This window comes from Microplitis demolitor, chromosome 5 (genome assembly GCF_026212275.2).
Source record: "Microplitis demolitor isolate Queensland-Clemson2020A chromosome 5, iyMicDemo2.1a, whole genome shotgun sequence".
Lineage (NCBI taxonomy): Eukaryota > Metazoa > Arthropoda > Insecta > Hymenoptera > Braconidae > Microplitis > Microplitis demolitor.
In genome coordinates, this window is record NC_068549.1 from 18,764,189 (window position 1) to 18,788,693 (window position 24,505).

The 24,505-nt window shown below is 25.9% G+C and overlaps 1 protein-coding gene across 1 annotated transcript in view; it reads right to left on the reverse strand.

The window, feature by feature from the left end:
- The window catches only part of LOC103569080 (protein tweety), a 37,501-nt gene extending 13,243 nt beyond the window's left edge, over nucleotides 1–24,258 (reverse strand). The window contains exons 1-3 of the mRNA XM_014441460.2: nucleotides 24,170–24,258; nucleotides 12,615–12,823; nucleotides 1,985–2,592 (exon numbers count right to left, since the gene is read on the reverse strand). Of these exons, the coding sequence (XP_014296946.1) occupies nucleotides 1,985–2,592; nucleotides 12,615–12,752 (746 nt within the window). The 5' untranslated portion in view covers nucleotides 12,753–12,823; nucleotides 24,170–24,258. The remainder of the gene's footprint in view (nucleotides 1–1,984; nucleotides 2,593–12,614; nucleotides 12,824–24,169) is intronic.
- Nucleotides 24,259–24,505: the final 247 nt, after the last annotated feature.

The window sequence follows — 24,505 nt, forward strand, 5'->3', positions numbered from 1 at the left end:
GTCGATATTTGAATATATCTTTTAATTTAATTCATATGAATTTGCTCATGATCACCATTTTGATATAGGGAGATCAGCGAAATAATATACACATCGCTTTGGTCTAAGTTTGGTTGGCAAGTCGGGGTGAGGCAATTGGAACAAAAAATTTCCTTTTTGTTTTTTATAATTTCAAATTCTAAAACTGTCAAAAAGTTACTCTATAGTGTCCTTTATAACACTCATTAGTTCAATAATTAAAAATTAATATTAACTTATTAAAAAATGAATTTATTTGGCTGAAGAGAGATCAAGTACAGCTGCGATTAGAACACAAAATGAAAATGTAAATTTTACTGAAGTATTTTTATTATTCTCTTTCAATAAATACTATTACACTTATTCTCATAATATCAAATGTTTTTAATACATTTGAATCAATAACATTACCAATAATTAAATAGTCATGTTAAACATATAACGCACGTGTTAATCACATTGTTTACTATACGTCCATGTAAGCCCGGGTTAGACACGAGTTCGCGCCGGTCCGCTGATAGCTCTGAGTGTTCTAATTGCAACATTTTTAGGTGTTCCAATTGATGCCCTTATGAGTATAAAATGCTATTATGTATAATTCTCAATACATTTATTAAAGTATTGATTCAAGCCCCACATCATAAAATTAAAAAAAAAAAGCGGTTATTCAAAAAGTTGTGAAGTATGAAAAAAAAAGTTTTCACGGGTATTTTAAAGAACTTTGAATATTTAAATATTGGAACAAGATTAAAAGTTAAAATTTTTGTCCATATCATAAATTGATGTTTTTAATAAATTACAAGAAAAAAAAAAATGATTTTTATCTCTCCCCTATGTATCGCAGGATCGAAGGTATATTCGCCCAATAGTGATTTTCGTAAGCACTAATGACTTAAAGTTATACACCTGAAGTGTATATTGTGCTTATTTATTGTACGCCTCGGACGCGATAGCTCGAGAAGTTGTGCTTTATAATCGACTCGTCGCGAAAACAAGATTTTCTTATCTTCAATAATTTCGGCTAATTTTATAAATCACCTCTATTTTCGTTTATAATTTCAAATTTTAAAAGTTCCGTACAAACATGAACTATTTGCCATAGTGTAAAATTATATGCATTGACTCTTAAGTCAGCTCCGAAACTCAAGTAAAATATGTACGTGTGCCTTAATAAGTAGCAGTTTCGTCCTGAGTACATTAACGGACTCGTCAGCAAGGCTATGCTAACATACTCTTGCTTTGGACTCCACTTTATACTACATGTAGTACGAACCGAGCTAAAACCGTGTTTATTTATAGAAATTTTAAACGTAAGCACTTGGAACGATGAAAATTGTGTGGAGCCCCACTTATAGACCATTACCTAAAAATTAACGTCATTTTTTTTGTTTAGTCAGATCATGAGAAATTGAATGGCAATTGGGAATCTGGTCATAGTATTCGAGGCAATAAAATCCTAACAAATTTTTCCCTGCAAAAATATTCAAAATAAAAAATTCCTGATAAATTGTCGATTCTTGTCACGGAAATTTTTGTTTAGGATATTCTAGTCTTGGATTTTTATATCGAGGATTAAAATGGAAAATATTATGACTGGGAACTTGACAATCGTGTGTCAATTGACGTCAAATAATTATCAGTCGATTTTATATAAAAAAAGTTTTCTGGACAGTATCAAATATAAAAGTACTTGTGGTTTTAAGAATAATATAAAAAATGTTAATAGATTTATATAAAAAAATTATTCGACTTTTGTTTTTTGTTTCTATTCAGTTGCGAAATGTTGTAAAATAATTTTTCGGTCAAAATCAAGTTATCGCGGGAACTGGGATTGAATTTAAAAAGTAACCGATGATAAATTGACGTCAATCGTCTAGACAATATCTCAGATTGACACGAAAGTTTGATATAACATACATGATGTAATTTATTATTAAAATAATATATCGATCGGTTTATTACTCACGTAATGAGGGCACAGCGAGAATGTCGCGCGACTCCGACCAGCAGAACCACACATAGTACAAGTAAAGCACTCAGTACAGCCATAGTGACAGGCCATCTGAAGAATTCAATTTTATCAACCAGCTCAATGGGTTTACCCAGATTAATACAACACAGCAGTTTTTTTAATTCACCACTACGTTCGACAGCAACCGTTGTATTCTTAAGCATTTGATTCCATATTGGCATCAAAATTTCGTAAGCTGTTTTATTACCAACAGGTGCATCCAATTCATCACCGAATGACGTTAATCCAGGTTGTAATTTTTTTCTCAGTATTGCGTCTATTGTTTCTGTTTGATTTTTAACAGACAAAATACTTTTATCAATCTCTTTAGCAGCATTTAGAAATTGTACAAGACCATTGTGTACATCATCGTTTCCATAAAGTCCTACTGCAACAGCACCAGAACACAGTACTGCCAAAATAGCAAGTAAACATTTCAACAGAGTTATTGATCTTCTTGGACGTGGTTTTCGATCGCAACATCTCGTTACAAGATAAACTAACAATACGAGTAGTGTCAAGATCAACCAGGCAGCAGGAATGCTTCCTAATATACCCAGACTCTGTAATAAAATGAAAAATAAAAATTATTGTTATTTAATGCGATTAAATTTATTGGAGACAATAAATAAAAGTCGATAAACATTTAAAAAGCTTAAGTTTCCACTTAAAATGTCGTCTTTCGTCGTACTTTACGATCGATTAATACGAATATCAATCTTACGGTCCAACGAGCTTTTTTCCCTTAGGCAGGTGCGTCAGACGACCAATTAAAACCTTTTTTTTATATATTTTTTTATTGGCCCGAGTATCTACGGGTACACTCTTATCTCAAGCCTCGTCTCTAGGGCTCTTTATATTTTCTCAGTATCATCTCTCGTCCGTTAACCTCTTTTCTACGCTCTTAAATAAAAATTTATAGGCAAGAATAGCGTATTCTTGCCTGTGTATGCAGTGTAAAGAGAAAATTTGTTTAAAAAATTATTCATAGAAGTGAACTTTGAAATCCAGGACTATGGTGAATTTTAAGCTGAGCATTTTTGGAACTTTTATAAAATTTTAAACTTCCTGACCTCATTCTTGAACAGTTGATGAGGGTCAAAAATCGTACATAGTTGCGCTGTTTAAAATTGTTTAGATTTTCAAGGATAATTGTGATGGAAATTTAATAAAATTTATTAATTTCATGGGGATAATTGCATACATGGAACCACTTTTTGAAATTAGTGGTTTGGTTTGCACTTGGAATTAGTGAACATTTACTTATTTTCACTAATTCATGTTTAAAGAGTTTCTAGCCAACGAAATTCTCCACTCGAATTATTTTTGTTTAAAAACTTTTCAAAAACTCCCCTATGATTCCATTTTTAATTTTTTTCTACACTTGAATTTTTTTAAAATTCCATAAATGATCAACTCCAAGTTCAGAATTTATTGAAATTCGAAAATTTGCTGTTTTCAATGAAATTTTTAAACTGAAGTAAATAAATATAAAAATAGAGAAGTAGAAGTAGAAGTAGAAGTAGAAATAGAAGTAAAAGTAGAAGTTGAAGTAGAAGTAGAGTAAAACAGAGGAAATATCACAGCATAGTGAGGTCGTAGGTTCTACGGGATACACATTATGCCAACCGGGTTCTCTTTGTCTATTGTTAAAACTCGTCGGCTATTGTGCTTTCTCGTTTGGGTTTGGCCTGAATTCTTTCCACTGTACTTGTGGATTTTTAGTGAGATAGAGATGAAATACACAACAGTTTTATTTTTTTATAATTTTTTTTGCTTCTACTTTTTGTTTTAATCCATTTCTGTTTTTTAAATATAATGTCTTAACTATACTTTAGATTGACAAATGAGTTGGAGAAAAAAAACGCAATGCTTTGGATTATTAAGTTGTGGTAGAGAAAGAATAGTATTTCAGACAATAATAAACTGCTGTACATAAATCACTTTGAATTATAAACCTGAGTAATGAAATATTATAATTTTTTATTTTAAATAAATTATTATTCATTTTATTTTTCAAATTATATTAAGGCTGTTTTATTTTTATTTCTTTTCTTCATATTTTCTAAAAAAATATTTTAAAGGTTGCGTTAAAATTAAAGCCAAAGGTTACGGGACTATAGATTTTACAGATCTGGAGAATGGGCGGGAGTAGCAGTCAAGCAGCAACGCTAAAACGTTTTTCTTGAAATGGAAATAATAAGAATATTATTATGAAACCAGGAAATATATTAAAGTATATATATCAAAAAATATAAATCTACTAGATTAGCAAACTGTCATATATATTTTTGACTGCGATTCTACTATTTCTTTTAAATACGCAATTACATCAATTACTTGATTATTGTTATTTTCACGGAAAAAAATGATGCTCAAAATTTTAATATTTTGTAGTTTAGTTTCGACTTAAAATAAGTATATTCGATACTAATATCAAACCAGGATCATTATATGTATTACAAAATGGCTATTATTTATATTCAAATTTGATATACATAGAAGAGCAAAATTTGTAATTTCGTGTATTAAAATTAATATGAAAAAGAATCGATAAATTGCTATCTGCAGTTATAACTATTCAAATAAACATAGAAAAATTTTAAAAATGAGGAACCGAAAAATTAGTAAACGTACATATTAATATATGAAGATCTAGAATACGAATTTTTCATTTTATTATTTACCTCTTATTCGATATATGTATATAATAAATTAATTTATAATAACGAATAAATAACATTTTATATTAATTATTAGTCAATGGGATAGAATTTATAAAATAAGAGTTGAAAATTTTCGGTATTTTTATGAGCAAAAAAATCAGTATCTAGTATACTAATTTTTCATTTTATTATTTACCACTTATTCGATTTATGTATATTGTAAATTAATTTATAATGATGAATAAATGATATTTTAAGCTAATAATTGATCTTTGATATCGAATTTATAAATTAAAAGTTAGTAACTTTTTCAATTTTCGGCTGGAAAAATTAGTATCTAAGATAGCAATTCTTGATTTGACAAATCATTACTCCTTAATAGATTATGCCATAAATTAATTAACTTTTGCTAATAAGTCACGTATTATACCTAAAAGTAATAATATTTAGTTACTTTTTGAAATAATTGATAGTTTATAGGAATCTACAAAAATTAGTAAACTACTTTGCATTAAGGTCATAATAGTACTAATTATTGATAACAGATTCCACTTTTTACTATTATTTATTAATTTTTAATATCCTGTGTTTTTTTCATGTTTTTATTTTAATTTCAGAAAATTTTTTATTAAAATTTCAGTAAAAAATAACTAAAAGTATTATATAGGTTGCATAAGTATATGACCCAAGCGGCAGTAAAAGTAAATAGAACAATTGCACCAACGGTGAACTTTTCTCGACGGTCTTTGGCACTGTTGCAGTAAAAAAAAATTCAATTATTAAACATTTTCTGACATTCTTTTAACATACTCTACTTTTCATTGAACACCCGTCACTTTACAGATAATTATTATAGATAATTTTAAGTGGTCTATTTTTTAAAATTAATTAATTCATATACATCAGGAAAAATTATTTTTATTGACCCGGTTTTAAAGTCACTTCACTCGATTTTTAAATAAAAATTTAAAAATGCGTTTTTTAATAATTGAAAAATTAGTACGCGCTTTTTTTTTTAATTCTATTATTTTAATTTAATTATTTAAAATTTATAATGTCTCATACACACACTTATAATCCTCGACGGTTACATTTCCGGCGCGAATTATTTAATGACGGTCACAAAAGGTCTAAAGGACTCCAGTGTCTTTAATCAGTTGTAGACATAAGACTAGATACATAATGGTTTTACTTAAAATCTTATAAAGATACTATTCAAACATTTTTATAAAAGTTTGGATCGATTTTTGTCATCAAGTCTAATTTCGAATTACGAAACAAAAGGAAAAAGTGGCTTTTCGTATAAAAAAAACTATAACCTTTTTAATTTCACATACTTTTAACTAAATCTTGTGGTAAGTTATTGGAAAATAAATTACTGTGACGCAGGATCGATGAAAAAGTTTAACCTTTCGAAAGTATTTTTATTTTCGTAAATGAAGTGAAAATTTTTCCATCGAAAATTTGAAAGTTGTCAAAAAAATGGTGATTGGTTTTTTACAAATATCTACTTAAATATTAAACTATTTGAAAAATTGTAAGAAATCTTTTTTGTAGCGCTTGAAAATTTGATGTAAAAAACGTATCTTTTACTTTTTTAATAAACTGAATAGCTAATAAGATACTTTAAAATTAACTCTCAAAACTAGACAGAAATATTGCCTGTGGTCTTTTGGGATTGATGCGGCCATTAGTTAAAAAAAAATTTGAGCTTTTTTTTTTTCAATACCATTTGAATTTTAGTGGCGAGCACCATGATTAATTTAATTTATATAAAAATATCATATACTGAGAAAAAGTAATATATTTTTATACAAAAACATTTGGATTGAAAAAATGTATTTTTTGATAATTATTCAAAAATAAAAATTTTCATTGGATTAAATCGGTCACTGATCTACTTGATGCCTTGGAAATAAATATTAAATCATTTTTTGCTAATAAATTTATCTTGTGTAAAATATTTGATTAATTATAAATATATTCGAGTAAAGGAATATATTCTGAGCAATAATTTATTTTAGTCAAATTTAATAGGTGATTTAAATATTAATAAGATTCAAATCTCAAACATGTTAAGAGATTGATAAAAAAAAACCACTTAAATAATTATTATTATAAATAATAAAAAAAATCTATAATACTTTTATGATAAATGGGTTCTTGTTTTTAAATTCAAATATGATAACATGTTTTTGATAAAGTGGTTTAATGATGTCATATTGATTTAAAGCACGATAAATTTTATTCTAGAATGAGTGACAGGATTGTATAGCTTATGACATAATTTGACAGTTTATAAATACTGTCAACAGAAGTTTAAAAATATTCAATAGGGATGAAAATAAAATTTTCTCTTGAGTAAAATAAAAGAAAATTATTTTTTCATTTCTTTTCTCATAACTAAAGTTAGCCGACGTCTACTAATTTTTGGTTTTTTTTTTTTAAATGATAAATTATAAAAAAAATAATATTTGAAAAAATTGCATCTATTGTTGTTTTACTTTTCTTCATGTGCATATTTTTAGATTTTATATTTTTGTCATTGATTTGTTGGAAAAAAAAAATTGGAAAATTGTTAACTGTCCGTTAACTTCATGATCATTTTTTTGCGTTCAAATTATTAGTAAATTGGTTACCCGCGTAAAAAAAAATTCAAAAAAGTTCGACATGTAGAACTTCGGAATTCGAGACAGATTATAACTTCGAGAAACTTTTTTCGAAATTTGGACTTTAATAGATAAAAATATACAGAAAAAAAGAATTTCTTGACGCAAGAATTATTTTGTCCTATGAATTGAAGAAAAACATTTTCTTAGGGCAAGTAAAAATTTTTTGCATTAAGAGTTCCTTTTCTTCAATGTATAGTTAATTTAAAACTTCATGTTGGCAAATTTTGATTCAAATGAAAAATTTTTTAAAACAATTCTAAAATTATATATTTACTACATCTTTTTCCCTTCCATTACAGAGATTTCAAATTAGACAAGTAAAGAAATAAAATTTCTAAAAGTATAAAAAAAGCTTAACTTCAAACCTGTTCAAATTTTGAAGGTCTACATATCGAATCTTTTTGGAACGGTTTTTTTAAACGCATACAACATACTTGCGGATATATTAAATTTTATTTTATACACATTATATATATGTTAATGTAAATGTGTTTAAATTTGATTTCATACTCATACTAATACTCATAATATAAAATCCACACAAAAAAAGCTAAAAGAGAATGAAAATTAATGAATGAATTATTAAATAAACAATAAAATAAAATTTTATGTGAACGCATTCGTTAAGCGCGTAGTATTGAATTTTACAAATAATTAACTCTTAATGCTAATAAAAATGATAATTTAATTTTAGTAATAATATTTAAAAATCAATGTAGATCGGTAATATTTAGTAATAAAATTAATAAATACGTTCAAAATTTGAAATCAATGAAAACACAATAGCCATTAATTATTTACAATACAAAATAGTCAATAAACTACAATACTGTATTATAATTTTACATTAAATAAGGTAATAAATCATATATAAATTGAAATAATTTCAAAAATAAACATGTACAATTTGTATTCAACGTTAGTAGTTATATGTAATCAATAAATGTTATTAACCTATTTTATAAATGAGAGTTTGTACAGTTCCAGTTTAAATAAAGTTTGCTCCAATCAATAAAACACTAATTTGTAAGTTTGCTCAGATGTAGGTTTTATAATTATTCGTACAATATGAATTTCAAATTTACATATGAAATTTTTTTAATTTTTTTTTTTAATAAATTCGTCGAAATTATTATTTTTTTTTTATCGAAGTATAAAATGATATTTTATTTCATTGTAATATTTTTATGGATAATTGAACAATTATTAAACAACTTGTTTTTAATTACTCAATTAAATTTAACGATTAATTAGAATTTAAATTACCGGCATCGTTTGAATAAGTCAAGTTAATTCTCATTAATATATATTGTGTTTATATTAGAATCTATTAATATATTTTGTTTTGATAAGACCTGAGGATAGATGTAATTTCCTTATCAATCAAAATTGAATAAATGGAAGGAAGTGTCCATCCTCTGTCTTTATCGCTCGGATTAATCTTCTAATACATGAAACCGAGTTTCATAAAACGAAATTTCGTTTAAGCCGTTGATTAAAATTTTAATCTTTGTAAAATCTTAAGGTATTTCTTTATTTCTATAAACAACTGGGTAACTAAGTGATGATAAAAAATCAAATTAATAATTGTCGATAAAATAAAAATATTTAAGTTAAGTGTCGGAATAAAATAATTTTTAAGTAGTTATTAATCATAAAAAATATATTTTATATTTCCTCGGGTAAAAAACTCAAGATATAACTACTGCTTTATATATAATCGTATTATCAGTATACATTTAACAAGAAAGTTATCAGTAGATTATAAAGTGACGCACGAACAATTATTCAATTATAGACAATGGTAATGTGAATAACTTATATTTAATTAAGTGTGTAATATAAAAAAAAATAATGTTGCTATTAAAAAATTTTTTTCAATTTTTTAAAATTAATGACTGTAAATAGAACTTGACATAATTCAAATATATATATATATATATATATATATATAGAGAGAGAGAGAGAGAGAGAGAGAGAGAGAATTTTATAGTCAAAATTATTCAAAAATGTTAGGTAATGATGACATAAGTCGATATTTTTGAAAACTATCTTTTTTGTTTCAGAGATTTTTAATGAAATTTTATTAAAATATATTTGGAAAAATAATTATTTTTACTACACTGCATAGTAAACTTTTGACATCATGTACTTGAAGATCGGAACGTTTTTCGCGAAATGAAAATAAAAAGACAAATTTAAAAGTAAAAAATCTATTGTATTTACTATCAAAAAACTAGATGCAATAGAAATTTTAAGAATTACAATTTTTTTGATACATTGTACTACACAGCAGTAATTTTTATCAAAAATCCTAACTTCGACTTTGTTCGGAAATATTCGGCTCTTTTCGTACAATGTAGTTCTGATAGGTTAGAATGGACAACGTGAAGTATTGAAGTGTAAGTAAATATTTTCATACAAAAGAAAAGTTATTTTGAGTCAAGAAAATATTTTGGAAGACAAACGTTTTTGGAAAACAAGTCAAGATTTTTTTGATCCAAGAAAATTTGTCTCGGTCAGAGGAAATTTCTACTTTATTCGAAAAATTGAGGTGTTCAAAAAAATATTCTTGAATCAAGAATATTCACTTTCAGTCGATAATTTTTTTTTCTGTGTATGTATAACATTTTGAGAATTTTTTTTTTTATTGTAACTATAGATATGTATTTGAATGCTTATGAAACTTTAGATAAATTTAGTACATTGACCGTTTTCATTATCGCTAACGGGAATTTATTCAAATAAATAAATTATCATTTATTTTACAAAATTAACATACTTATATTTTGATACTAAGCGATTACATGTATGCTGAGCTATTGAGTGTTTCTGATCCATTTTTGTCAGCTTTCTTTTAATTATAACTTTTTTCTAAGTTTATTGCTTTCATTTTATTTTTTACGAATATTTGACCAAATATTCTAGTTTATCATAATAAATTACGAAGGATCTAGTAAATATTCCTAAACTAAATTCGATCTGTTGCCTTGTGAAAATTACAAAGCACACTGCAAATTCTGCTCTGTTTATTTAAAAAATTTCTGTTATCGGTAGTTTTTTATCATAATTTATTCATACTGTCCTCATACTATTATTACCATAGTAATTCTTCTACACAGAAAAATAGGATTTCTTAGAGCGAGAAAAATTTTGCATTACGAAATGAATTAAAAAAAATTTCTTGGTGCGAAAAATCTTTTCTAGCTCTAAAGAAATTTTTGTTTTCATTTTATAATGCAACAAATTTTTTACGATAAGTAAAAATTTTCTTGGGGTGTGTAAAAATTTTTTATGTAAAAATTACTGTAAAATTTTTTGAGTGTACACGGAGAAAAAAATTAGGTAATTTTTAGTAATTTTAGCAAAACTCAAAATAAAAATTACGACATATTATTTAGAATAATAATTTCTGTTGATTATAAAAATTACTATATTCAAAAAAAAATTTACTAGCGACTATTAAAAATTATAATGTACTAATAATTTTTACTATTGTACTTAGTAAATATTAGTTAACGCGCTTTGTGAAAGATGTATTCTGGCGGGTAATTTTTACAATCCAGATAGTCATTTTTACAATCTCATATAGTAATTTTTTCTCCCGGAGTAGCAATTTGTCTTACTGACATAGTAAAATGTACAGTAACCTACATAGAATTACATTGGAGATGTAATATTTATCAACTACAAAATAAAAATTCCGACTAATATACTAACTTTTAATAATTCTGAAAACAATTTCTACTTTTTGTAACATTGAACTATTTTTATATGAGTAAGTAAATATTTATTTTTTTCAAGCAAAAATTTAACGAAGCTTTATTATAATAATTATGATAAGTAAACATTACAATCTAGATAGTAATAATTGAAATAAAAAATTAATTTTCTACAAATCATCGTAATTTTTTTCGTGGATTGTAATTTTTTATTTGAGATAGCTAATTTTTTATTGTGATTTTAACTATTATTCAATTTAGACCTGCACACAGTTGGAAATTTTGCGTATTTGTGTTAAAAAATTATTTGGTTAAATTTTTTGAGTTGATTCTTAACACAGAAATCTGTTAATTCAACACAAACCGTTTGTGTTACTTTACTTTAACAGATTTTTTATGTTAAATGATTAGAAAATCTAGAATGTAACACATTTCTTGTGTTATTCGAAATTTGACACAAAATTTGTGTTGTTTGACTAAACGTTCCCGCGCAATTCTTCATTACTATAACCAAGCAAAGCATTGTAGCAGCATTGTCTGCAGGGAAATTTGGATTATAATTTATTTACGATTAAATATATACATTTTATAATTAAATTTATATAACTTTCATATTTTTTTGAACCGGTTTAATTGTTCGCTAAATTGACATAAGTTCTACTAAGGATCAGTATACCTGAGTTGGTTAGGTTATGTGCTTACGTTTATTAGTTGATTTTAACACGAAAAATGTGTTAAATTTACACAAATGTTCTGTTAAATGTACACAAATTTTCTGTCAAAAGAACAGATTTTTTGTGTTCAATTTTATTTAACATGAAATTTGTGTTAAAGATCAACACAAACTCAATGTGTTGAATTAACACAAAAAATTGTGTAGACCGTTTGCAACACACGATTTGTGTTTAATTAACACAAAATTTCTAACTGTGCATTTTTCTTCGTGTATGCCCCTATTATTTGTTTAAAATTTATTTCTTTTTAAACTTTTTATCATAAATTCTAATTTCTTTCTATCTTCAAATTTTGTAAGTAAGCGACGTTAAAAAAAAGACAGCAATATATTATCGTGAAAATTTTTAATACCTTTAAATCTCTAAAATCGAAGATTGTGAAGAGAACGTGTCTTTTATTGAGTTTTATTATCAGTTGAATTAAAAAAAAAAATGTATTATAAAATATTATACCAGTCTACCGATCGTAAGCTTTAATCTGATATCCAGCATGAATTTTAATAAAAAAAAAAAATAATTAATTTTCTCATTTTAAATAAATCCTACTATAAATTACAAAAAAAAATTTTACATAAAAATTGTAAATTCCCTCGAGCTTTAATAGAAACTTAATTTTCATCTTAAATTTCATAGCATTTAATTGATTAAAGTTTTTAAAAAGATATTAGACTTTTATCGATAATTCGCACTGAAATTCGAGCGAATTTACAAGTGTTCCATTACGGACACATTAAAAATGGTTTCACTGAAGCCTTTTAAATGTTTGAAATAAAATATTTAAAAAAGTTTACCTCAAGATATATATCAGAGCCAGGATTAAAGGTGTTGTTAACCAAATGGAACGAAACATTTAGATGCGGCAAACTGTGAAAGAAAATGGCTAGTTGTGGTACAGTGTACTGTTCCGGAAGCTGATGACCGACCACCATCGTGATGAACCCTTGACTGCCGAGACCCTCGTTCGAAAGTCTTTCTCACTTGTCAAGACATACTACGAAGCCTGCAACAATAACAATAACAATAATAATAATAATATCATTATTTTTTATGTATTTTAAATAGTTATATCCGACTATAATAATAAGTTTATCATCTTGTTATTGAGATTAAGAAACTGGAGCTTGATTATTCACTTAAAATCTCTTTTCCTCTCTCTTTCTTTATCTAGATTTATTATCTTTTTCCTTTGTCATCATCTCTGTAAACAATCCGTTTATGAAACGATTAATCGGATGAAAAGGTATGCAAAACTAATTTATATATTTAACATCCGAGCTGGCATTAAATTTTTAAGTCTTTATGAATACTTGGATGGATCTTTTATAAATATTTAAAATAAAGTGTTGAGTTGAGTGTATCTGTAATTTAACGCTATACTAAATTTTGATCTATATATATGTACTTATATATATATTTATATAACGTAATCCTAGAAGTGAACGACACAAGGCGTGGCGTAAAGGTGAACTCCAGGGAGTTAACCGTGAGCTTCGAAGTAGAGAATCGATCGACGGAAGTTGTTGCTGCTTCGTCTCTCTAACTGATCACCAACAGGCTTACTATCGTGTCAAACATGTCATTTTTAGTATGGATATATGTAAAAGTATTTTGTAAGCTTGGCAGTCATTGTGTTGCCACTAAATATAATACATATGACAAATTTTATTTGCGATGGAAACAAAAATGTGTCTGTGTACTGAAATTGAAAATCTTTACACTTTAAAATCGCGATTGTGATTAAAAAAAATTAGCTGTTATCTCTAAATATATAATACACTTATGTTTTTTTCAACATATATGTGATTTTTAATGAAAAATTAAAATACTTTTGTATAAATTTATGTTTATTCTTTTAAGAGTTTACGGAAGCTGTTACCTTTTAAGCGGTAGATCGTGACTATCAAATTTTGAGTATGTACTTTTTCTTATGTTTGTTTTAAAATTTACATCCGATATATTGTCATTTTATGCGCATTTTAGACACTAGCTTTTTACTGGCTTAGCATTAAATTAGGTTTTATCATGGCTTTAAGATTAGCTCACAAGTCTAGAGAATCGATGCTTGCGCAACTTTTCGGTACATTTTTCTTAACTAGAATACACAAAAGATCGTTCACGGGCATGAAAAATTTTATTTTTTATGTTATCTGATATCCAATTAGAAGTTGGTATTTTTAATGTAAAAATTTGTTATAAGATTTGAAAATTTTTTGTCAAAGTTATCAAAATACGTAGAAAAGAAGAATTTGTTGGCGCAAAAAATTTTATGTATCTAAAGATCGGAACGTTTTCCTGCCACGAAAATGAAAAAAATTCATGTAATTTGACTGTTTAAAGGTGGCTTAAGCGTAATTGGAAGTGACTGAAATTTTCGGCTGACATACCAGCATGTACATGCGAAAAATTTCAGAAATTTAGATCCAGTAAATTTCTTACTTTCCAACTTTTTTTTCGTTCCACGACAAACGTTCCGATCTTCAGTTACTTAAAATTTATCATTTTGAAGTTAGCAGACAATTAATAACTTTTTTTTTTTTTTTAAGAAATTAATTATAAAAAAATAAAAATATGCACATTTAGAAAATTGTAAAAACTACAGGTGCAATTTTTTCAAATATTTTTTTTTTTTATAATTTATGGTTTAAAAAAAAATCTAAAAATTATTAATAAGCTAATTTCAGTGTCATAAAATTTTTACTCGCCTTAAGAAATTTTTTTGCATTAGAAATTGAAAAAAAAAAAATTTTCTGAGGGCAAGAAAAAAATTTTGAAGCGAGTAAAAAGTTCTTACGCCAAAAAAATTTTTTCTAGTCTTGAAAAATTTTATTAGAGCAAGAAATCTTTTTTTTCTGGACAAGACTGTAAAATATATAAGTCAATATATATTTTTTATACTCTTCCTTTTAATTGAATAAAAAAAAAATAATTTGTCGTTATCTTTATAAGTTTTCGAAATAAAATCTAAAGATATAAATAATCAAACTTTCAAGAAATTGCGTCAAGTTAACACTGAGACTCGAGAACAATTGAACCGTCATACAATAATTTTTTCAAACCTTGAAATATATTTAAACATACGTAATTTATCGATAGTCTTGTTCATAAAAAAATTTCCGATAAGAATGTTAAAATAGTAATTCATTTTTTCATGATAAAAGTTTGCCGCCAAATGTTTCCACATTTTATTTAATTTGAATAAATACAAATATCAATCATATAAATAAAACTAAATGTGCTACCAAATAATTTAATAAAAATGTAATAAATAAAATTTAAAAAATGTGTACGCAAATAAATATTTCGTAGTCACTCAAATTTAAAAAAAAAGCGCGGCATTTAAAAATTTTAAAAATTTTTATAGAAAAAAAAAAAATATAATTTTTTACCGGCATTTTTAAATGACAAAAAAAATTATAAATTTAAAAAGTTAATTATTTAATGTCTATTTGAAACTTTCAAAGCTTTTAAGATTTATAATTTGATTATATTATAAAATTCCATTTTTACTTTATATATTTTTACACAGACTCCATTAATATTATTTGAATTATTATTTTTATTTTAATATGAAAGCAAATATTTTATTACCTCAAATATAAACATCACTGATGTGCTCATAAAATAAAAGTTAAAATAATTTTCTCTATCATACATCAATTAAATTTTTTCACCAAATAATTGAAAAGCCTTTAGGCAAACAACTCAAATATTTAACCACAATAATTAATTTAAAAATTTTTATTCCCAACATAAATTCATCATCAATAAAAAAAAAAAAAAAAATAATAATAAAGCGCAATGACAAATAATATTTTGTTCAATAAAATCTGTCCTTACGTGTAAACACTTCAATGACATATTAATAAATGTTATTGTTATTAAAATCTGACGCATTTTAATCATGAGGTAAGCACCGAGATTACACTTCTTATTACTTATGTTACATACTAAGTAATACACACTTATCTCGATAAATAATATTCTAACATAAGATTCTCAGCACGTTGTATAAATATATAAATATATACATTATTTAATAGCCAACATATATGTACATGTATAGTTGAAAGACGGAACGAGGAAATGACGTGTGATCAATGATTAAAGTTGGCTGTCCAACTTGAACTAGCAAGGGGATCATAGCGTTAAAATTTACCACATAAATCTATCGGTTCAAAACCACACATATCTTGAGGTACATAAATTAATAACTTAAGATATCAATCATAGTGATAAGTAAATTATTAATTCAGTTTAATATTCCCATTAAAAAATTACCGTTATTTAAACTCACTTCACACTTGAGAGGAAAAAAGTTTTTTTTATAAAATTACATACTCGTTTACTTGTTAAACTTTGTTCTCTGAATGTAAAGTCTTTACTTGGGACCTTTTCCAAAGTGTACTCTAATCCTCATACTCAGTTCTCTTTCTCTTTCTTTTTATATCTTAAGCGTACAAGGATAACGGACAGCTAAGCATAGCACAAGCACACAGTATGAGGGCAGATGGCTGTGTTTTCTCGGCCGGGTCCACTTACAAAAGAACCCGGAATCCCTCTACTCGTATCGTACAAACATAACAAAAATACGTATATGTATGTACTGGATTCTTAGTCAGCTATACATAAAAATATGTGCTCACCAGATGTGACTAAGAATTTTTTTTATCCCTTACACTGTACGGACGGTAAAAAAAAAAATAATAAAACATTCAGGACTTATGTGGCGAGAGGATACCAAGTTCAAAGTTCTAGATATGACAAATGTATGCAACTTCGCAGCAATAATACAAGATTAATATTAATGGTTTTTTTTTTTTTCTATTATTCAACATGACAAATAGCTTTTAACGTCTTGTAGAATTGATATTTGTTCATTTAGTATTTTTTTAAATTAAAAATATCAATCGAATACTGTAGGAAATTAGCGAAGTGAATGCAGAGTAAATTTGGAATTAATGCGGAGTAAATGTGGAGCGGATGACTGTTTATTTATTTAAGAACCACTAGTGTGACCGACTGAAAAAAAGATGTTTGGGAATTTTTTTGAAGAAAACTACGGTATGGAATGTTTTAGTTTAAAGATATATTTGTGGATATGTAATGAATACTAAATGAAATTTTTGGACCAAAAAATTCAAAATTTAGCGAATGGTTCACAATCTCCCAAGGCTCAAAATAAAAAGTCCTGCTGCAGTGATAGCGACCTTCGCAGTACCGGAAATAAAAAAAAGCCAAAAAGTTTATTAAACTAGAAGGTATTTTCTGTACCATGGCCCTCGGGTTAAGAAAAAAATTCTAATTTAACAAAATGGTAGTTTTAAAAAAAAATTCAAATTTCGCGCGAAAATTTGATGATTTTTAGCCTGGGAAAATTACATTTTTGATTCGATTGAAAAACTGGAGATTCATGGTATGTAGAAACATATAAAAGAAGCTGCAATTCGAATCAAATCGATCGGATGATTTGTCTTCGAGTTATAACTGCAATTTTGAAAAATGTATTTTTGAGACCGATAATCGGCTGCTCTTCAGATTACTGTAACTCAAAAAAACTATTCGAAATATGGACTAAAAATTTTAGTATATTTTTGAAGCTATAGACTATCAAAATATGTAAAAATAAAAATGGATTTTTTCAAAATTTGACATTAGTGGTCCTCCTTAATCCCCTCGGGATTTTAACTCGGGATTAATATTTTTAAAACAATGAATATAATATTTATAATATTTATACTATTACTAAGAATGCTATGATGGAAGAATTAAAATCCAGGGTTTATTTTAATATTGAAAATTTGCTTCAAAGTGCAGATTTAAATAAAATCCAGACCACTTCAAAATCACAGCTGAAAAAAAACTCCCTATTTACTCCATATGCAAAGTGATTTTTTTAAAACTCCGTAAATTCAATCCGTAATTACTTCGAATTCACTCCAAATTTTTCACAGTGTAAATATTTAAAAAAAAAAAAAAAAAAAAAAAAAAAAAAAAAAAAAACAGTAAATACTCAGGACGTATAAAATACAAAGCAAATATATTTTCATGGTGAGATAATTTGTACGAGTGCAGCCACATAGCATAAAGTAATGTTAAGTAAAAAGAAAGAGGGAGTCCTTTGGTAGCTTGAAAAAGAAAAAAAAATCAGCCCTTGTTACTGACACGCACACAGTACACAGCCAAGAAAGAATCGAATTACCCTCGGGTAAAAAACAGGGAAAAAGCCAGCGAAGACAGCTTTGAACAATGAAAAATAAAAAAGAACCAACCCTACATTACTAATGATTATTTAAAAAATAAATTTGTTTTTACTAAATTTTGCTGTGGCGAATTTCCGAGTGAAAGTTCTATGCACTAGTAAATTATTTAATATGTAATGCACGATACTGATACTACATATATATAATATATATAATATGAAATACGACGGATCGGAGTAATAATAAAACACTTGAAGTAAATATATATGTTTACACATTGCATATACATATATATGTATGTATATATAATAAGCGTCAAAGAGTATATATAATAAGACTTTATTATTCCTCGAGGTTTATTTGAAAATTCACGGCGTTATCTTACGAGCGGCATTTATAAATAGAAGTATTAAACTAGAGTCTAATGATACACTAATTGATTTATATAGGATGTTATTCTAAGTAACTAAGTCTTATTTACTCAATAAGAATGAAAATAAAAATAAAATACTGTGGATGAACAAAAAACTATTAAAGTTACAATCTTGATTGCGAGAACAAGGTTCTGTTGTTGTGTGATTGAGAAAATAATCATAAATCATAACAAATTTCGCTCAATCTTATGGTAAAAAAATGATTAATTTACATATCCTCGATCGGTAGACTATATTACACAAATATTTAATACACATGTAAAGTTGTAACACGCGAAAGGTACAAACATGTAAATAGTTTCCTGTCACGCATCGATGATTTTGTATTTGTATCATATTCAAGTATTACATTCATTTTTATGGGGCGGCTTTGAAATCGATCCTTAAATTACTACAACTGTTCCCATTAAATAAATTGCTTTTTTTTGTCGATACATGAAAAAATATATAATTATTACTGTAGGCATAAAATGATGAATAAAAAAATCACATAAATTACTATGTACTGATAATAAATCAAATTGAACGGATAATTACTATTGATAAAAGTTTAATGTAATTAATTTTAGTAATTAATTTTTCTAGTTATTGTACTAAATTTTTGTAATTTTTGCTGTTTACAAAAGAAATATTCTTATTTCTAAAGAATAAATCTCGACTGTAAGGGCATTCTCAGACAATGGCTCTCCCCAATTTCAAAATATTTAAGGGCATTCTCAGACAGTGACCACCTACTTTTTAAAAATATTTAAACTTTCAGCTGCCATAATAGTGTTAAAATTTTATTAATTAGTTAAAAAAAAAGTCAAAGTATTGATGGACAAAAAAGATTTTAATAGTTTGTAGTTTATTATCGACTTAAAATAAGTATATTCGATACTAATATCAAACCAGGACCGTTATATATATTACGAAATGGCTATTATTTATATTAAAATTCGATACACATAGAAGAGCTAAATTTGTAATTTCGTATATTAAAATTAATATGAAAAAAATCGATAAATTGGTATCTGCAGTTATTACTATTCAAATAAACATAGAAAAATTTAAAAAATGAGGAACCGAAAAATTAGTAAACGCACATATTAATATATAAAGATATAGTATACGAATTTTTCATTTTATTATTTACCATTTATTCGATATATGTATATAATAAATTAATTTATAATAACGGATAAATAACATTTTATATTAATTATTAGTCAATGGGATAGAATTTATAAAATAAGAGTTAAAAATTTTCGATATATTTATGAGCGATAAATCAGTATCTAGTATACTAATTTTTCATTTTATTATTTACTACTTATTCGATTTATTTATATTGTAAATTAATTTATAATGATGAATAAATGGTATTTTAAGCTAATGATTGATCAGTGATATTGAATTTATAAAATAAAAGTTTGTAACTTTTTCAATTTTCGGCTGGAAAAATTAGTATCTAAGATAGCAATTCTTGATTTGACAAATCATTACTCCTTAATAGATTATGCCATAAATTAATTAACTTTTGCTAATAAGTCACGTATTATACCTAAAAGTAATAATATTTAGTTACTTTTTGAAATAATTGATAGTTTTTAGGAATCTATAAAAATTAGTAAACTACTTTGCATTAAGCACATAATACTACTAATTATTGATAACAGATTAGAATTTTTACTATTATTTATTAATTTTTAATATTCTGCTTTTTTCCGTGTACAATCACAATGAATAATTAGCTATCTCAAATAAAAAATTACAATCCATAAAAAAAATTACGATGATTTGTAGAAAATTAATTTTTTATTTCAATTATTACTATCTTGATTGTAATTTTTACTCATCATAATAATTATAATACAGCTTCGTTAAATTTTCGCTTGGAAAAAATTCAATATTTACTTACTCATATAAAAATAGTTCAATGTTACAAAGAATAGAAATTGTTTTCAGAATTTTCAAAAGTTAGTATATTAGTCGGAATTTTTATTTTGTAGTTGATAAATATTACATCTCCAATGTAATTCTACGTAGGTTACTGTACATTTTAGAATGTTGGTAAGACAAATTGCTACTCCGGGAGAAAAAATTACTATCTGGATTGTAAAAATTACTATCTGGATTGTAAAAATTACCCGCGAGAATACATCTTTCACAAAGCGCGTTAACTAATATTTACTAAGTACAATAGTAAAAATTATTAGTACATTATAATTTTTATTAGTCGCTAATAAATTTTGTTTTGAATGTAGTAATTTTTATAATCAACCGAAATTATTATTCTAAATAATATGTTATAATTTTTACTTTGAGTTTTGTACAAGTTTTGATTTTTTTTAACGTTTCAAGATTACTTCTCGGATTGTAATTTTTTTTTCAAATTTAGTAAAATTTACTTTTTTTTTCTCCGTATAGATTTGAAAAAAATTTACTTTAAGTTTTTATTAAAATTTGGAGTTCAAACCAAATTTGGTAAATAAATTTCAGTGAAATCATGTGAATAGTATGATTTGAAACTTCAAATTTCGTCGGTAAAATTTATTGAACTTCTAATTGATAACAACAAAAAGTAATTTTCATTCAAATCTACACGGAGAATTGGTTTAAGAAACCTACGAATTTTTATTATGCTGTCGACGAAACTTGAAACAGGAAGTTGAGTTGCCAAAAATTATTATGCTACACTACAAAAAATATTGTACACTTAAAACTTATTAATAAATTTAAACGAATATTATTTGTCTTAATTAGGAATTATAGTAGAAAATAATAATTAAAGTACAGCATAATAATTTTCTAACAACTCAACTTCCTGTTCTAAGTTTAATCGCCAGTATAATAAAAATCGTATATTTTTTGTCTCCATTTATCTCCGCGTGTATCAGTGGAATGGTAACTACGTTACCCTTTTTTCAGTTAATGCTTCAATTTTTTTGCCGACTAATTAACAAAATTTTAATACAGTTATGACAGCTGGGTCACTGAATATTTAAAAAAAAAAAAAGTGAAAAAACTATCAGAGAATGTCTTTTTTTTTTATTCAAAGCAAATTATTTGAACTTATTAAGAAGTTCAAAAATCAGTCAAAAATAGAATGTATAAATACTACTACAAATTAACTTAATTATATAGTTAATTTGTACATTAATTTAAATTTCCAAGTCATAAATGTCATAAAAATAAAATCACAATTTATTTTATTTTGTTTCACTTAAGTAAATGGTTTTTTATTGTCCATAAGACAATTAATTTTAAATGATAGTTATTTGAAAAATGAAAATTCCAACTGAAAATTTTGTTTTATAATAATTATATGTATAAATAATTTTTAAATACGAAAAATTTCATAGCAAGACTTTAATAAGCTCAAAATTATTAAAAAAAATGTTAGTACTGCATTTTAAAAATTTTTTGAATTAAAATCCAACTCGATATTTTGGGTAGAAACATAAAACATATATTTTCAAATAGTTTTATCAAAGATTATGCTTTAATTTTTTAAATTATTTGAACAAATTGATATATATCTTGTAAAATAAACCAAATTCTACGACATTTAGCCTCGAAAATTTAAAAAAAGTTTATGTTCCTGAACTTAACAGACAATTAGCAGATTTCGGATTTTTTTTACCAATTCAATAACAAAAAAAAAATACTAATAATATACACATGTAGATAATTTGAAAAACTATAAGTGCCATTTCTTCAAATAATTTTTTTTTTTTATAATTTGTCGTTCTTAAAAAAATTTAAAAATTATTAGACGTCAGCTCACTTCAGTATTGTAAAATTTGCCATGAATGTGAATGTAGCAGACACCAAACAAATTTTAAATTGTTATTAATTAGAGTAAATGATTAATAAAATTAAATTTTAAAAAATTGCGCATTTAGAAATTTAATAATTAATAAGTGCAATTTTTAAAATATTTTTAAAAAAATTATTTACTCTATTTACTCATAATTTAAAAATCGTCTAGTGTCGGCTACATTCACACTCGTAATTTTCCCGTCTAATTTTTCCAATTTTTTTTCTGGATGTGAATGTAGTAGACATAAATTTAAAATAACGAAATTTAAAAAAATCCGCGAACAGATTTTCCATTGATCTAAATACGCATTTTTAAATTTTTATTTTACTTACCCTAATAGCCATTTTGTCCAAAAGTTGATGGCAACTTAAAAATTCAATTTACCCGAAATCTGCCGAAGGAATTTAATGAAAAATTTACAGTAAAAGTTGAAAAGAAAAATTTTCAAAGATTTGTACAGTATTTTACCTTCGTATTGTAGTCAAAAAACAGATTTATAAAAGACGAATGTTTGCTGTCAAATTTAAAGGCAATTTATACAGTAATTTGCTTGAAACTAACATTTGAAATCTTACGAAAAATTTAAAATTTAACTTTTACTGAACCCTGGCTATTAGGGTAAATTTTCCTTAATATTTATTCAAAAATTTTAAAAATTTCCTCGTCACTTACATTCACCCTGACATTTTTTTCCATTTCAACTTCCGTACTTCCAAAAAAGAAATTCAAAAATTTAAATCACATTGATATATTATTGTTGAATATATCATTAGAGAATACCACTTTGGCCATCGGCCATGAGTGGATTTAAATAAATTTGTAAGCCAAGTTCATCGACATTCAGTTTATCTATAAAAACAAATAAAGAAAAAACACAACTAAGAGATTAAAACAAAATCTAACACAAGAAAAAAAAATAAAAAACTAGGTAAATTAAAATAGAACCCATACATTATGATATATATCTTTCCATCCAGTCTGATTTGTTTCCTGTTCACCAGCAGTAGCGTTGCCCGCATAAACACAACAGGCCTTGATGAGATGGTAAAAGTGTCAGCAAATAAAGACACTGAGAACTGAGATGAGTAACAAAGAGTAAAATTACGTATACAAGAGCTACGTTTTTTAAAGATATAAAATTCCTATATACATACATATATATATATATAAGTATTCTACATCCACAATTGACAATCCCACCCTATGCTACATATCCACTACTTGCACTTCATACCCGTCATATCAAGAGTAAGGGTACAAGGATGGTGAATATTTTATTAAAATGTGTGGGTGTATATATAAAATATATACATATATGAATGACTGTAGGTGTTATATTTTTATATACATATATATATGTAAAAATCAACACCACGTAATATCACGCGTACTCTACCTACACTTTGACAGTCTACTCTACTCTTATCCTATGGATAAATAATCCTAGATATATATATATATATATATATGTATATAAATATATATGAACGTGTGTACACCCGTGTATCGATCCCTCAGAGAGTCGACATACACATAAGAGTACAAGAGCCAACTGTGAGCGCCACCTGGTCCTGTCTTCCTCGAGGGAGCGGCGCTGACTTGTTGTTACGGATTACCCTGGGGATAATCCCCCGATGTATTATTACGATATAAGAAGAAAAAGAAGAGGAAAAATTGTCTTGAAGATACGGAAGTCATTAAATAAAATACATTTTTAAATTATATGGATAAATTTAAATTTGAATTTAAATTTAAAATGTATTAGGTGAATAGAAGACGGTTCTATTTAGAGTGTCATTGTTCCTATGGTCTTTTGAATTTGAGTAGAGGATACAATGTTTTTGAGTAAATTTTTGTTGATATTAATAATTTTTTTAAATATTTGGAGGTTTTTTTGAATTACTTACCAAAGATTTTTAGTCCAAAATGTTTATAGCTTGGACACTATTGTTACACACGATGTTTACACAACGGAGCTCGAAGCTCGACTGACCGGTTGTATTTTCGACGGGATAATATGGCGGCGGTTTTTTCAACCAATGGCAATGGGCCAAGTTGGCGCGATTTTCAACTTCCCGCTCGGAAAATTGAATTTTTTTTTTGGTTTTATAAATAAATGCTGCTGTAATCGAAGATTTTTTTTACTGATAAAATTTTTTGTCAATAAATATATATTTTATTGTCTCAAACTTCTGAGAACTTGGCTATATATTAGTTTGTTGTAAATATATATTTATATTAAT